Source organism: Delphinapterus leucas, chromosome 7 (genome assembly GCF_059928025.1).
Source record: "Delphinapterus leucas isolate spDelLeu-1000000601 "Yukka" chromosome 7, BTC_Dleu_Yukka2, whole genome shotgun sequence".
Taxonomy (NCBI): domain Eukaryota; kingdom Metazoa; phylum Chordata; class Mammalia; order Artiodactyla; family Monodontidae; genus Delphinapterus; species Delphinapterus leucas.
The window spans coordinates 44,261,863-44,275,989 of NC_143135.1; the positions used below are offsets into that span (position 1 = coordinate 44,261,863).

General features: G+C 48.1%; 1 protein-coding gene across 1 annotated transcript in view; it reads left to right on the forward strand.

Moving 5' to 3' along the window:
- Nucleotides 1-11,223, forward strand: part of GALNT18 (polypeptide N-acetylgalactosaminyltransferase 18) — a 353,583-nt gene extending 342,360 nt beyond the window's left edge. Inside the window, exon 11 of the mRNA XM_022555677.3 lies at nt 10,801-11,223. Coding sequence (XP_022411385.1) covers nt 10,801-10,947 — 147 coding nt within the window. The 3' untranslated portion in view covers nt 10,948-11,223. The remainder of the gene's footprint in view (nt 1-10,800) is intronic.
- Nucleotides 11,224-14,127: the final 2,904 nt, after the last annotated feature.

Genomic DNA, 14,127 nt, shown 5'->3' on the forward strand with positions numbered 1-14,127 from the left:
CCAGTAGGTTTGTGTCTTTATTCCTGTCTTACCCCTAGGTTCTTCATGATATATTTTTTTCTTAAATTCCATATATATGTGTTAGCATACGGTATTTGTCTTTTTTTTTTCTGACTTACTTCACTCTGTATGACAGACTCTAGGTCTATCCACCTTATTACAAATAGCTCAATTTCGTTTCTTTTTATGGCTGAGTAATAGTCCATTCTATGTATGTGCCACATCTTCTTTATCCATTCATCCGATGATGGGCACTTAGGTTGTTTCCATCTCCGGGCTATTGGAAATAGAGCTGCAATGAACATTTCGGTACATGACTCTTTTTGAATTTTGGTTTTCTCAGGGTATATGCCCAGTAGTGGGATTGCTGGGTCATATGGTAGCTCTATTTGTAGTTTTTTAAGGAACCTCCATACTGTTCTCCATAGTGGCTGAACCAATTCACATTCCCACCAACACTGCAAGAGTGTTCCCTTTTCTCCACACCCTCTCCAGCATTTGTTTCTAGATTTCTTGATTATGGCCATTCTGACTGGTGTGAGATGATATCTCATTGTAGTTTTGATTTGCATTTCTCTAATGATTAATGATGTTGAGCATTCTTTCATGTATTTGTTGGCAGTCTGTATATCTTCTTTGGAGAAATGTCTATTTAGGTCTTCTGCCCATTTTTGGATTGGGTTGTTTGTTTGTTTTTTTTAGAGAGCTGCATGAGCTGCTTGTAAATTTTGGAGATTAATCCTTTGTCAGTTGCTTCATTGGCAAATATTTTCTCCCATTCTGAGGGTTGTCTTTTGGTCTTGTTTATGGTTTCCTTTGCTGTGCAAAAGCTTTGAAGTTTCATTAGGTCCCATTTGTTTATTTTTGTTTTTATTTCCATTCCTCTAGGAGGTGGGTCAGAAAGGATCTTGCTGTGATTTATGTCATAGAGCGTTCTGCCTATGTTTTCCTCTAAGAGTTTGATAGTTTCTGGCCTTACATTTAGGTCTTTAATCCATTTTGAGCTTATTTTTGTGTATGGTGTTAGGGAGTGATCTAATCTCATACTTTTACATGTAGCTGTCCAGTTTTCCCAGCACCACTTATTGAAGAGGCTGTCCTTTCTCCACTGTGCATTCCTGCTACCTTTATCAAAGATAAGGTGTCCATATGTGTGTGGGTTTATCCCTGGGCTTTCTATCCTGTTCCATTGATCTATCTTTCTGTCTTTGTGCCAGTACCATACTGCCTTGACTACTGTAGCTTTGTAGTATAGTCTGAAGCCAGGGAGCCTGATTCCTCCAGCTCCATTTTTCGTTCTCAAGATTGCTTTGGCTATTCGGGGTCTTTTGTGTTTCCATACAAATTGTGAAATTTTTTGTTCTAGTTCTGTGAAAAATGCCAGTGGTAGTTTGATAGGGATTGCATTGAATCTATAGATTGCTTTGTGTAGTAGAGTCATTTTCACAATGTTGATTCTTCCAATCCACGAACATGGTATTTCTCTCCATCTATTTGTATCAACTTTAATTTCTTTCATCAGTGTCTTTTAATTTTCTGCATACAGGTCTTTTGTCTCCTTAGGTAGGTTTATTCCTATTTTATTCTTTTTGTTGCAATGCTAAGTGGGAGTGTTTTCTTCATTTCACTTTCAGATTTTTCATCATTAGTGTATAGGAATGCCAGAGATTTCTGTGCATTAATTTTGTATCCTGCTACTTTACCAAATTCATTGATTAGCTCTAGTAGTTTTCTGGTAGCATCTTTAGGATTCTCTATGTATAAGTATCATGTTATCTGCAAACAGTGACAGATTTACTTCTTCTTTTCCGATTTGGATTCCTTTTATTTCCTTTTCTTCTCTGATTGCTGTGGCTAAAACTTCCAAAACTGTGTTGAATAAGAGTGGTGAGAGTGGGCAACCTTGTCTTGTTCCTGATCTTAGTGGAAATGCTTTCAGTTTTTCACCATTGAGGATGATGTTGGCTGTGGGCTTGTCATATATGGCCTTTATTATGTTGAGGAAAGTTCCCTCTATGCCTACTTTCTGCAGGGTTTTTATCATAAATGGGTGTTGAATTTTGTCAAAAGCTTTTTCTGCATCTATTGACATGATCATATATATGGAATTTAAGGAAAAAAAAATGTCATGAAGAACCTGATATAACCAGAACAGATCATGATATGTCATGATCATATGATCTCCTTCAATTTGTTAATATGGTGTATGATGTTGATTGATTTGCGTATATTGAAGAATCCTTGCATTTCTGGAATAAACCCCACTTGATCATGGTGCATGATCCTTTTAATGTGCTGTTGGATTCTGTTTGCTAGTATTTTGTTGAGGATTTTTGCATCTATGTTCATCAGTGATATTGGCCTGTAGTTTTCTTTCTTGTTACATCCTTGTCTGGTTTTGGTATCAAGGTGATGGTGGCCTCGTAGAAGGAATTTGGGAGTGTTCCTTCCTCTGCTATATTTTGGGAGAGTTTGAGAAGGATAGGTGTTAGCTCTTCTCTAAATGTTTGATAGAATTCACCTGTGAAGCCATCTGGTCCTGGGCTTTTGTTTGCTGGAAGATTTTTAATCACAGTTTCAATTTCAGTGCTTGTGATTGGTCTGTTCATATTTTCTATTTCTTCCTGATTCAGTCTTGGCAGGTTGTGCATTCCTAAGAATTTGTCCATTTCTTCCAGATTGTCCATTTTATTGGCATAGAGTTGCTTGTAGTAATCTCTCATGATCTTTTTTATTTCTGCAGTGTCAGTTGTTACTTCTCCTTTTTCATTTCTAATTCTATTGAGTCTTCTCCCTTTTTTTCTTGATGAGTCTGGCTAATGGTTTATCTATTTTGTTTATCTTCTCAAAGAACCAGCTTTTAGTTTTATTGATCTTTGCTATTGTTTCCTTCATTTCTTTTTCATTTATTTCTGATCTGATTTTTATGATTTCTTTCCTTCTGCCAGCTCTGGGTTTTTTTTGTCCTTCTTTCTCTAATTGCTTTAGGTGCAAGGTTAGGTTGTTTATTCGAGATGTTTCCTGTTTCTTAAGGTGGGCTTGTATTGCTATAAACTTCCCCCTTAGAACTGCTTTTGCTGCATCCCATAGGTTTTCGGTCGTCGTGTCTCCATTGTCATTTGTTTCTAGGTATTTTTTGATTTCCTCTTTGATTTCTTCAGTGATCACTTCGTTATTAAGTAGTGTATTGTTTAACCTCCATGTGTTTGTATTTTTTACAGATCTTTTCCTGTAATTGATATCTAGTCTCATGGCGTTGTGGTTGGAAAAGATACTTGATACAATTTCCATTTTCTTGTATTTACCAAGGCTTGATTTGTGACCCAAGATATGATCTATCCTGGAGAATGTTCCATGAACACTTGAGAAAAATATGTATTGTGTTGTTTTTGGATGGAGTGTCCTATAAATATCAATTAAGTCCATCTTGTTTAATGTATCATTGAAAGCTTGTGTTTCCTTATTTATTTTCATTTTGGATGATCTGTCCATTGGTGAAAGTGGGGTGTTAAAGTCTCCTACTATCAATGTGTAACTGTCAATTTCCTTTTTTATGGCTGTTAGTATTTGCCTTATGTATTGAGGTGCTCCTATGTTGGGTGCATAAATATTTACAATTGTTATATCTTTTTCTTGGATCAATCCCTTGATCATTATGTAGTGTCCTTTTTTGTCTCTTCTAATAGTCTTTATTTTAAAGTCTATTTTGTCTGATATGAGAATTACTACTCCAGCTTTCTTTTGGTTTCCATTTGCATGGAATGTCTTTTTCCATCCTCTTTCTTTCAGTCTGTATGTGCCTCTACGTCTGAGGTGGGTCTCTTGTAGACAGCATATATAAGGGTCTTGTTTTTGTATCCATTTAGCAATCTGTGTCTTTTGGTGGGACCATTTAGTCCATTTACATTTAAGGTAATTATCGATATGTATGTTCCTATTCCCATTTTCTAAATTGTTTTGGGTTCGTTATTATAGGTCTTTTCCTTCTCTTGTGTTTCTTGTCTAGAGAAGTTCCTTTAGCATTTGTTTTAAAGCTGGTTTTGTGGTGCTGAACTCTCTCAGCTTTTGCTTGTCTGTAAAGTTTCTAATTTCTCCATCAAATCTGAATGAGATCCTTGCTAGGTAGAGTAGTCTTGGTTGCAGGTTTTTCTCCTTCATCACTTTTAATGTGTCCTGCCTCTCCCTTCTGGCTTGCAGAGTTTCTGCTGAAAGATCAGCTGTTAACCTTATGGGGATTCCCTTGTGTGTAATTTGTTGTTTTTCCCTTGCTGCTTTTAATATGTTTTCTTTGTATTTAATTTTTGACAGTTTGATTAATATGTGTCTTGGCGTATTTCTCCTTGGATTTATTCTGTATGGGACTCTCTGTGCTTCCTGGACTTGATTAACTATTTCCTTTCCCATATTAGGGAAGTTTTCAACTATAATCTCTTCAAATATTTTCTCAGTCCCTTTCTTTTTCTCTTCTTCTGGAACCCCTATAAGTCGAATGTTTGTGCATTTAATGTTGTCCCAGAGGTGTCTGAGACTGTCCTCAGTTCTTTTCATTCTTGTTTCTTTATTCTGCTCTCCTGTAGTTATTTCCACTATTTTATCTTCCAGGTCACTTATCCGTTCTTCTGCCTCAGTTATTCTGCTATTGATCCCATCTAGAGTACTTTTCATTTCATTTATTGTGTTGTTCATCGTTGCTTGTTTCATCTTTATTTCTTCTAGGTCCTTGTTAAATGTTTCTTGCATTTTGTCCATTCTACTTCCAAGGTTTTGGATCATCCTTACTCTCATTATTCTGAATTCTTTTTCAGGTAGACTGCCTATTTCCTCTTTATTTGTTAGGTATGGTGCATTTTTATCTTGCTCCTTCATCTGCTGTGTGTTTTTCTGTCTTCTCATTTTGCTTATCTTACTGTGTTTGGGGTCTCCTTTTTGCAGTCTGCAGGTTCGTAGTTCCCGTTGTTTTTGATGTCTGTCTCCAGTGGCTAAGGTTGGTTCAGTGGGTTGTGAAGGCTTCCTGGTGGAGGGGACTAGTGCCTGTGTTGTGGCGGATGAGGCTGGATCTTGTCTCTCTAGTGGGCAGGTTCACGTCTGGTGGTGTGTTTTGGGGTGTCTGTGGCCTTATTATGATTTTAGGCAGCCTTTCTGCTAATGGATGGGGTTGTGTTCCTGTTTTGCTAGTTGTTTGGCATAGGTTGTCCAGCACCGTAGGTTGCTGGTCGTTGAGTGAAGCTGGGTGCTGGTGTTAAGATGGAGCTCTCTGGGAGATTTTTGCTGTTTGATATTATGTGCAGCTGGGAGGTCTCTTGTGGACCAGTGTCATTAAGCTGGCTCTCCCACCTCAGAGGCAGAGCCCTGACTCCTGGCTGGAGCACCAAGAGTCTTTCATCCACACGGCTCAGAAGAAAAGGGAGAAAAAGTAGAGAGAATTAGTAGAAGTATGAAGAAAGAAAGAAAGAGAGAGAGAGAGAGAGAGAGGAAGGAAGGAAGGAAGGAAGAAAGGGGAAAAGAAGGAAAGGAGGGAGGGAGGGAGGAAGGAAGGAAGAAAGGAAGGAGGGAAGGATGGAAAAAAGACAGGAAGAAGATACAGTAAAATAAAATAAAGTATAATAAAGTTATTGAATTAAAAAATAATTATTTAAAAAAAAAAGGGACGGATAGAACCTTAGGACAAATGTTGGAGGCAAAGATATACAGACAAAATCTTACACAGAAGCATACACATACACCTTCACAAAAAGAGGTAAAGGGGAAAAAATCATAAATCTTGCTCTCAAAGTCTACCTCCTCAATTTGGGATGATTCGTTGTCTAAAGGAGGGAGGGAGGGAGGGAAGGAAGGAAGGAAGGAAGGAAGGAAGGAAAGAAGGTAAAGTATAATAAAGTTATTAAAATTAAAATTAATTATTAAGAAAAAAATTTAAAAAAAAACAATGGACGGATAGAACCCTAGGACAAATGGTGGAAGCAAAGCTATACAGACAAGATCTCACACAGAAGCATACACATACACACTCACAAAAAGAGGAAAAGGGGAAAAAAATCATAGATCTTGCTCTCAAAGTCCACCTCCTCAATTTGGGATGATTCGTTGTCTTTTCAGGTATTCCACAGATGCAGGGTACATCAAATTGATTGTGGAGCTTTAATCCGCTGCTTCTGAGGCTGCTGGGAGAGATTTCCCTTTCTCTTCTTTGTTCTCACAGCTCCCAGGGGCTCAGCTTTGGATTTGGCCCCGCCTCTGCGTGTAGGTCGCCGGAGGGCGTCTGTTCTTCGCTCAGACAGGACGGGGTTAAAGGAGCCGCTGATTCTGGGGCTCTGGCGCACTCAGGCCGGGGGGAGGGAGGGTCGCGGAGTGCGGGGCGAGCCTGCGGCGGCAGAGGCCGGCATGACGTTACACCAGCCTGAGGCGTGCCGTGCGTTCTCCCGGGGAAGTTGTCCCTGGATCCCGGGACCCTGGCAGTGGCGGGCTGCACAGGCTCTCCGGAAGGGGGGTGTGGATAGTGACCTGTGCTCGCACACAGGCTTCTTGGTGGCGGCAGCAGCAGCCTTAGCGTCTCATGTCCGTCTCTGGGGTCTGCGCTTTTAGCCGCGGCTCACGCCCGTCTCTGGAGCTCCTTTAAGCAGCGCTCTTAAACCCCTCTCCTCGCGCACCAGGAAACAATGAGGGAAGAAAAAGTCTCTTGCCTCTTCGGCAGGTGCAGACTTTTCCCCGACTCCCTCCCGGCCAGCCGTGGCGCACTGACCCCCTGCAGGCTGTGTTCACGCCGCCAACCCCAGTCCTCTCCCGGCGCTCCGACCGAAACCCGAGCCTCAGCTCGCAGCCCCGCCCGCCCCGGCGGGTGAGCAGACAAGCCCCTCGGGCTGGTGAGTGCCGGTCGGCACCGATCCTCTGTGCGGGAATCTCCCCGCTTTGCCCCCCACACCCCTGTTGCTGTGCTCTTCTCCGCGGCTCCGAAGCTCCCCCCCTCCGCCACCTGCAGTCTCCGCCCGCGAAGGGGCTTCCTAGTGTGTGGAAACCTTTCCTCCTTCACAGCTCCCTCCCACTGGTGCAGGTTCCATCCCTATCCTTTTGTCTCTGTTTATTCTTTTTTCTTTTGCCCTACCCAGGTACGTGGGGGGTTTCTTGCCTTTTGGGAAGTCTGAGGTCTTCTGCCAGCATTCAGTAGGTGTTCTGTAGGAGTTGTTCCACGTGTAGATGTATTTCTGGTGTATCTGTGGGGAGGAAGGTGATCTCCACGTCTTACTCTTCTGCCATCTTTGGAAAGTGCCATATTTGAGTCTCTGAAGGAACACTATACTTCTCAGCGATCTCTGCCCCTGCCTCTCTCTCTTGGCCTTGGCACGGTGCCCGAGTGGCTGGCGGGGAAGGAGGGGCTGTGGCCTCCCTGTCTAGGACAGATTTCTCCAAGCCTCAGTGGTCTGGGGCCGTTGAAGCAGCCTCGCTGTTGGCAAGGCCACGCCGAGCAGTCAGAATCCTGGTCTGGCCCCCCTTTCTGCCTGTTGTGCACTTTTTCTGGAGTCCAGATATCCTGACACTGTGAATAGCCTCATAGCCATTCGTTGTTCTGTAGCGGTAAAGGGGTTGCCCATCAGTCCTTCTGCTCAACCCTCAGTCATCAGGGCAGAAATTACGATCTGGCCCTAGAGACGATGGAACCAGGAGGGCAGAGCGGCTTTGCCCCAGGCCACACAGTCGGCAACCAGAAAAGCATCCTCATCCAGCCCTCTCCCCTTTCTGTCTCACCACCCGAATCACCAGCAGACCCTGTGAGTTAGAGAGCTGGGCTGGTTTCATTACCACCCTGCCTGAACTCTACTCCAGCGTCATAGGGTAGGACACACGACCAGGCTGCCAGGGGTATGGGAGGGTCAGGGGTGGCTGGCCCCAGGCCCACAGAGGAAGCACCAGTGACACGGCCCAGCCTGGGTGTGGGCGGCAGAGTGCTCAGGCCACAGAAACCTGGGCCTGGCAAAGTGACAGGCTGGCCTTGCTGAGAGCAAGCGTCACAAGGGATGCCTCTGGGCTCAAAAGTCCAGGCTTAGAGGGACAGAGTGAGGACCCAAGGAGGACCACAGCTTCTGAGGGGACGACTTGAAGCTGGCCTCCGCAGCCATCCCATCGGGGTTCCGGAGCGTGATGCGGCCACCAAAAGTGCAGATCCCTTGGCTATGTTGAAGGAGTCTCTTGTCCAGTGGAGATGAGGTGGTGGTCAGTTCTGAGTGACACAAAAACAACTGGAGTTTGTCCAAAGGAGGGCAACCAGGATGGAAAAATGAAACCAGATTGTCCCACAAGGAACTGGGAATGTTTCGCCTGGTAGAGCATGGAACCGGGCAGCCATGGGCCTCACCTTCCCCTAGGGGAAGGGACGAGGTGGAGAGGCAGGATCTGACCCCCATGTGGAAACCCGAGGGCACAGTCTGGAACCCCTTGCTGGTTGCCCCCCAGACAAGGATTTTAGTGAAGGACAATGCTCCAAAGATGGCGCGGCCCAGGAAAGGGTGCTCAGCCAGGAGGGCTCGGTCAGCTGGTAGGCGAGAACGAGAGGGTCAGTCTCCCATGTCTCTTCCAACATGGGGGGCCTTTGTGAGCCCTTGCCCAGTGGCCAGTCGTCCCTCTGTCCCCTCTGGGCCTGAGCCTGCAGGCTTCTCTCTGGCTGCACCTGTGGGCCCCAGGTGAGCTGCCTTTGCTGTGCTGTGTCTCTGCTCTTGTGTTTTCCTCGGGGGAGGTGCTGGGGTCGGGGCACAGCGGGAGGCCCTGCTTTACTCACTCGAACGCTTCTGAGGAGCTCTGCGGTCCCCCGGGCCATGTCGCACACATGGGAAATGAGGAACCGCACCCCCCGCTCCCCGACACACACATCCATACGCTGAGCCCTCTGCCACTCCTTCTGAGGGAGCTGGATTTCTGTTTTCAATTTTTTTAGCTGAAGAATAACCCATACACATATAGAAACATGCAAACATATGTACCAAAATAATTTTAAACAATAATAACTCAGTAATTGAAAACAAAGCCAACACCCATGTACCCACCACCCAGGTCAGGAAATAGCACACTCCCAACCCCCCAGAAGCACCCCTTTGCCTCCTGTCAATCATTTTCCACTCCCTCCTGCCCAAGATACCCACGCTTGACTCCCGACTCCAAGTCTATGGTCTTATCTTGCCTGTTTGGAAAGCTTATGTAAGTAGACCTGTGTGTGTGCTCTTTCGCTTCTTTGGCTAACAAACATTGTATTTGTGGGATTTCTCCTTACTGAGCAGAGCTCTAGTTTGCTCATTTTTAGTGCTGAGTAGTATCCCATTATGTGAATAACCACAAGTTGTTTATCCATTCTGCTGTTGATGGCTGTTTGCGTTGTTTCCAGGTTGGAGCTTTTACAAATTCTGTTTCACAACCGGTGCAAACCGTTCTGTCGGATACCCACTGGGGCATGGGGTCGGTGGGTCGCAGGGCTCAGCGGCGGGAGATGCTGCCAGTTTCCTAGGCAGCTGTGGGAATTGAGTCTCAATGTTCTCTTGAGGTGTCAGTGGTCGCCATGGGGACAGCGGTGGCCGACCGGGGATGACTTCCTTACAGAAGAGGTGTGCGTCCCCCCTCTCTCAGAGTGCTCTTCGCTGGGATGGGCACGGGGGGCAGCTGGAGGGTGGGCTGCAGGGTCCTGCTTCTGGAGGGGAAAGGGGGGGGTCAGCTAGGAGGCTGGTGCCGTTGTCCAGGTTACAGAAGACAGTGGGCCAAATCAGGGCAGGTGTGATGGGATGGGGATGAAGGGACAGGCACAAGGCACGAGAGAGGTGGAACTGGCAGGACTTGGTGCCTAATTAGATGCTGGGGAGAAGGCGGAGGCATCGGTGGAAATGCCTGGTTATTGCTGAGATGGGAAACACAGGAGGGGTAGACTCTGGGGAGAAGGTGAGTTTGGCCATACACTCAAGGACCATTAAGCTACAGGGGGCCCACTTATAAGAACCTGCCTGCTTGGGAGGCCAAAGCCCAGTTGAGCAGCACATCTTTGGTGGAACTCAGAGATGCACAGTCTGAGCTGATGCCCAGGTGACAACCGGTAGCCCCAGAGTGTCTAAGGCCTGCAAGGATCTCACTAAAAGCAAAAATTGGGGGGTTCTTCTTTGCTGCTGTGGGGCTGCTTTGAGAAGCAGAAGAACCTCCCTTCTTTCAAGGGGCTTTGAGCATAAACTGAGTATGCATGGCTACAGAACCTTCTGGGACATCAGTAGCATGGAGGGAAACCATGAATATCCAGGGCTAAGGGAGCCCAGTGCCCTAAGGTAGTATCTAGGAGCCTGGGTTTGGTTGAGGCCAGCACTGATGACTCCAGAGGTCCAGCTGGGGGCAAGGACCCTAAAAGCAGGAGGTCCTGGGCCTCTGGCGATGCTCAAATTCAGGCCAATCATGGAGTGGTCCCAAGGAACTAGGATTTTCAGAACGGGACCCCAGCCCATGCTTATGGGGAGCAGGACCCAGCCCCTGGGGTGGGAGCTGTAGGAGCAGACCAGCATGTCACACCCCAGCCAGGTAGATGGAAGCGGGGGCGGAGCATCTCTGTCCTCTGTCCTAGCAAAGAACTAGGGGCCTGTGAAGAAAACGGAGGCACAAGTTCAGTCTCAGGGAGGAGACCAGCACTTCGAGACAGGGATCCTCGGGCTTCGTGGGAATGCTGACCCCAGGCCTCCCGCAGCCTCACAGGATCCCAGACACCTGCACCTACAAGTAATCCCCACCAGCCAGTAGGCCTGAGGCTCCCCCAAGCCCTCTGACCCCACTTTCCACCCTGGCTCCTAGGGAGGCCCCATCCAGAACCGCAAGTCCAAGCGCTGTCTGGAGCTGCAGGAGAATAGCGGCGCAGAGTTTGGCTTCCAGCTGGTGCTGCAGAGGTGCTCGGGCCAGCACTGGAGCATCACCAATGTCCTGAGGAGCCTGGCGTCCTGACCCCTCCGGGAGTCGTCTCACACCCCGCCCCTTTGCTACTGTGTAGCACCCGCTGCAACATTGCCTGCTGTCCGTGTGGGGTTGTTTGGAGTCTGGGGAACCAGGTTGGTGGGCCCCCAAAAGAGCTTTTTATTTCCCATTCAATGTTCATGGAGTTTATAGAAAGAGGCCGAACGGTGGGTGAGGGTATAATATCATAAACTATTTTGCAACTGTAAATAGGGGACACATGGAAAATATTTATAACTGACAATAAAATACTATTGGTTAAGAAAAGGGATTTTGCAGTTATTTGGTGCTCGGTGGAGATTCAGGCCTGGCTCCTCTGAACTTGGAGTGCTTGTAGCCCAAGATGTGTCCCAGTGTGCTCTCCCTACTCTACATCCCTGAGAAAGGAGGCTTTAAACCCCTGCAGACAGTGGGAGCTCGTTGTGCAAGCTGCTGGCTTTCTCTAGGAGGCCCAGGGCAGCAAGAAGGGTGCCTCGACCTCAGGGCCACCTCCAGAGAGGAGGTTCCCTCTGCCTCTGCGCAGCACTTACCGCCTCCGGAAGACAGCCTCAGTCCTCCATCCCAAGAAACCAGGACGGCTCGTTGGCCACTGGAGCGTCATCTGCTGGGCTTCAGACACTTGTCTACAACAACTGCCCCATCCAGTTTCTAAGACCGTTCTCTTCCTCCATGAATCACGGTGCATTAGTTTCCTGGGGCAACAAAGTGCCACAAACTGGGTGGCTTCAACAACTGTCATCTCCCAGTTCTGGAGGCTAGGAGTCCGAAATCAGGGAGTCAGCTGGGTCGGCTCCTTCTGAGAGCTGTAAGGGAGAATCGCTTCCAGGCCTCTCCCCGAGCTGAGCTTCTAGTAGCCTCAGGCGTTCCTTGGCTTGTAGATGGCTGTCTTCTCCCTGTGTCTTTCCTCCCTCCCCGTGTCATCGCCCCCCGTCCCTCTCAGGGCTCGACCCAATCACCTCCTGAACACTAGTCTCTAGCCCTGCTCCTGGGAGAAGCAGCTCACACCCAGTCCTCCTGTACAAGGGCCCCCAGCCATGACACAGTGCCACTTGGACAGTGATACTCAAAACCTACGTCTCTGCCCGGACCTCTCCTCTGCGCCCCAGGCCCAGTCTCCCTCTGCTGACGGGCCCTGGGCAGCTGGGTCGCTGTCCTTTGGACAGTGCTGATCTGATGTGCAGAGAACAGACCTGTCTCTCATCCTCCCAGGCCCACCCTGGTGACCAGCACCACCCGCCTGCAGGTGCTCAGGCCAGAGTCCTCCTCTCGTCTCTAACCCCCCCACCCCTCACCCCCATATCTTGTCAGTACATCATGACAGTGATACCCCCTAAACAGCTCTGGAATCCCCTCCCCAGGCCTCTTCATTGCTCACAAGGACCTGCCTCCCCACCTCCCGTCTCCCCTCTCCCACCTCACCTGTCCTGCTCACTGCAATTCTCAAGGGGTCTTTCTCAGATGCAAACATCATCAGAGTTTTTCTGACCGAAAGCCTTCAGTGGGTCTCATCAGAGATGGTAAACGTCAAACTCAGGCACCAGCCTCAGAGCTTCCTCCTGTGCTGAGTCCAGAGGCCAAGTGTCAGAAGAACCCGGGTCAGGGGCCTTAGACGCGGGGGGTGGGGGGCATGGGTGCAACGAGGCCTGGCTTCCCGGCTGTCCCTCCCACTGGACGTCTATAGCCCCAGTCTACCCCCTAGGGATGTTGGTATCCTGTGGCTTCTTTCCTTCTTTCCAGGAAGTTTTTCTTGGGGGTGATATTAGTTTGCTAGAGCTCTGACAACAAAGGACCATAGACTGGGTGACTTAAACAACAGAAGTGTGTTGTCGCACAGTCCTGGAGCCCAGAAGTCCAAGATCAAGGTGTTGGTAAGGTTGGTTCCCCTGAGGGCTGTGAGGGAAGGTCGTGTGCCAGGCCTCTCTCCTTACCTGGTAAATAACTGTCTTCTCTCTGTGTCTCTTCCCATCCTCTTCCTTCTGTGTGTGTCTTGTTTCCAAATTTCTCCTTCTTATAAGGATACCAGTCATATTGCATTAGGGCCCATCCTAATGACCTTATTTTAGCTTCAGGACCTCTGTAAAGACCCCATCTCCAAACAAGGTCAATTCTGAGGTATGGGAGGTCAGGACTTCAACATATGAGTGTGTGGGGGGGCACAATTCAACCCATAACAGGAGAGCAGAGGAGGGAGATGAGCAGACCCCAGGTCCCAAAAGGCTGCCTCCACTCACGCCCACCTTGCCCGGCAAGTCCTGCCTGTGGGGCAGTCCCAGCTGTCCCGGTCTCCGCTGGGAGAGGGGTGGGCCCTGAGCTGGTGACGGGGACTCTGCATAAGGACCTGGGATGTTCATCATGGCCCTCTGTGTCCACATCCTTAAGGAAAACTGTCCCAGCCCCAGCCCCAGCAGTGACCCCTCTTATACCCCATGCTTCCCCCCTCCATAGCCGATCTAACCTGACCTGAGGGCAGGTGTCCAGAGGCTGGTCAGCAATTGATGACAACACAAGAAGCTGAGCTGGGCCAATTACATTCTGCCTGCAAACTGGCACCATGGCACATGGAAAGGATCAGCCAGCTGGTGAAGAAGGCCAGGAGCCATTGCCGTACATAGAGATGAGCCCCAGAGGGCCAAGCAAGCCAGGGTCTGTGTGTGCTGAGGTCAAGAGGGGGAAACCAGGGCGAGAAGAGGAGAAAAAGGTGCTGGTGAACAGAGGCAGTGGACCCACCATGCAGGAGCTCTATCTAATGTGGCCATGACACAGATGGAGACAACAGACAGCCCCCCTCACCCCAGACGCAATCTGCACACATGCTGCTGGTTCCTTCCCCTGCTCTTTGCAACAAACAAGACTGACCAAAGCAGGATGTAAAGATTTTAGACACCAGAATCTGCTCATGCACAGACCCTCACGTGTGTGTGAACACATTCACAATCCCTACCACTGCTGTGTACACAAGTAAAAAATGGGCATGCGTTTGCACCTTCTGTGTACAGAGAGGCACAGGCTTACATAGCCCCGCACACACCCGTGTGCACACGCGTGCAGTATGTCTCACACACACACACACACACACACACACACACTCACATGCATATGCACTGACCCCAAAGAGGAAAGTTATTTCTGCCCACTCTCCAAAAGTTGTTTTATAGGAACAAGGCTGCCATC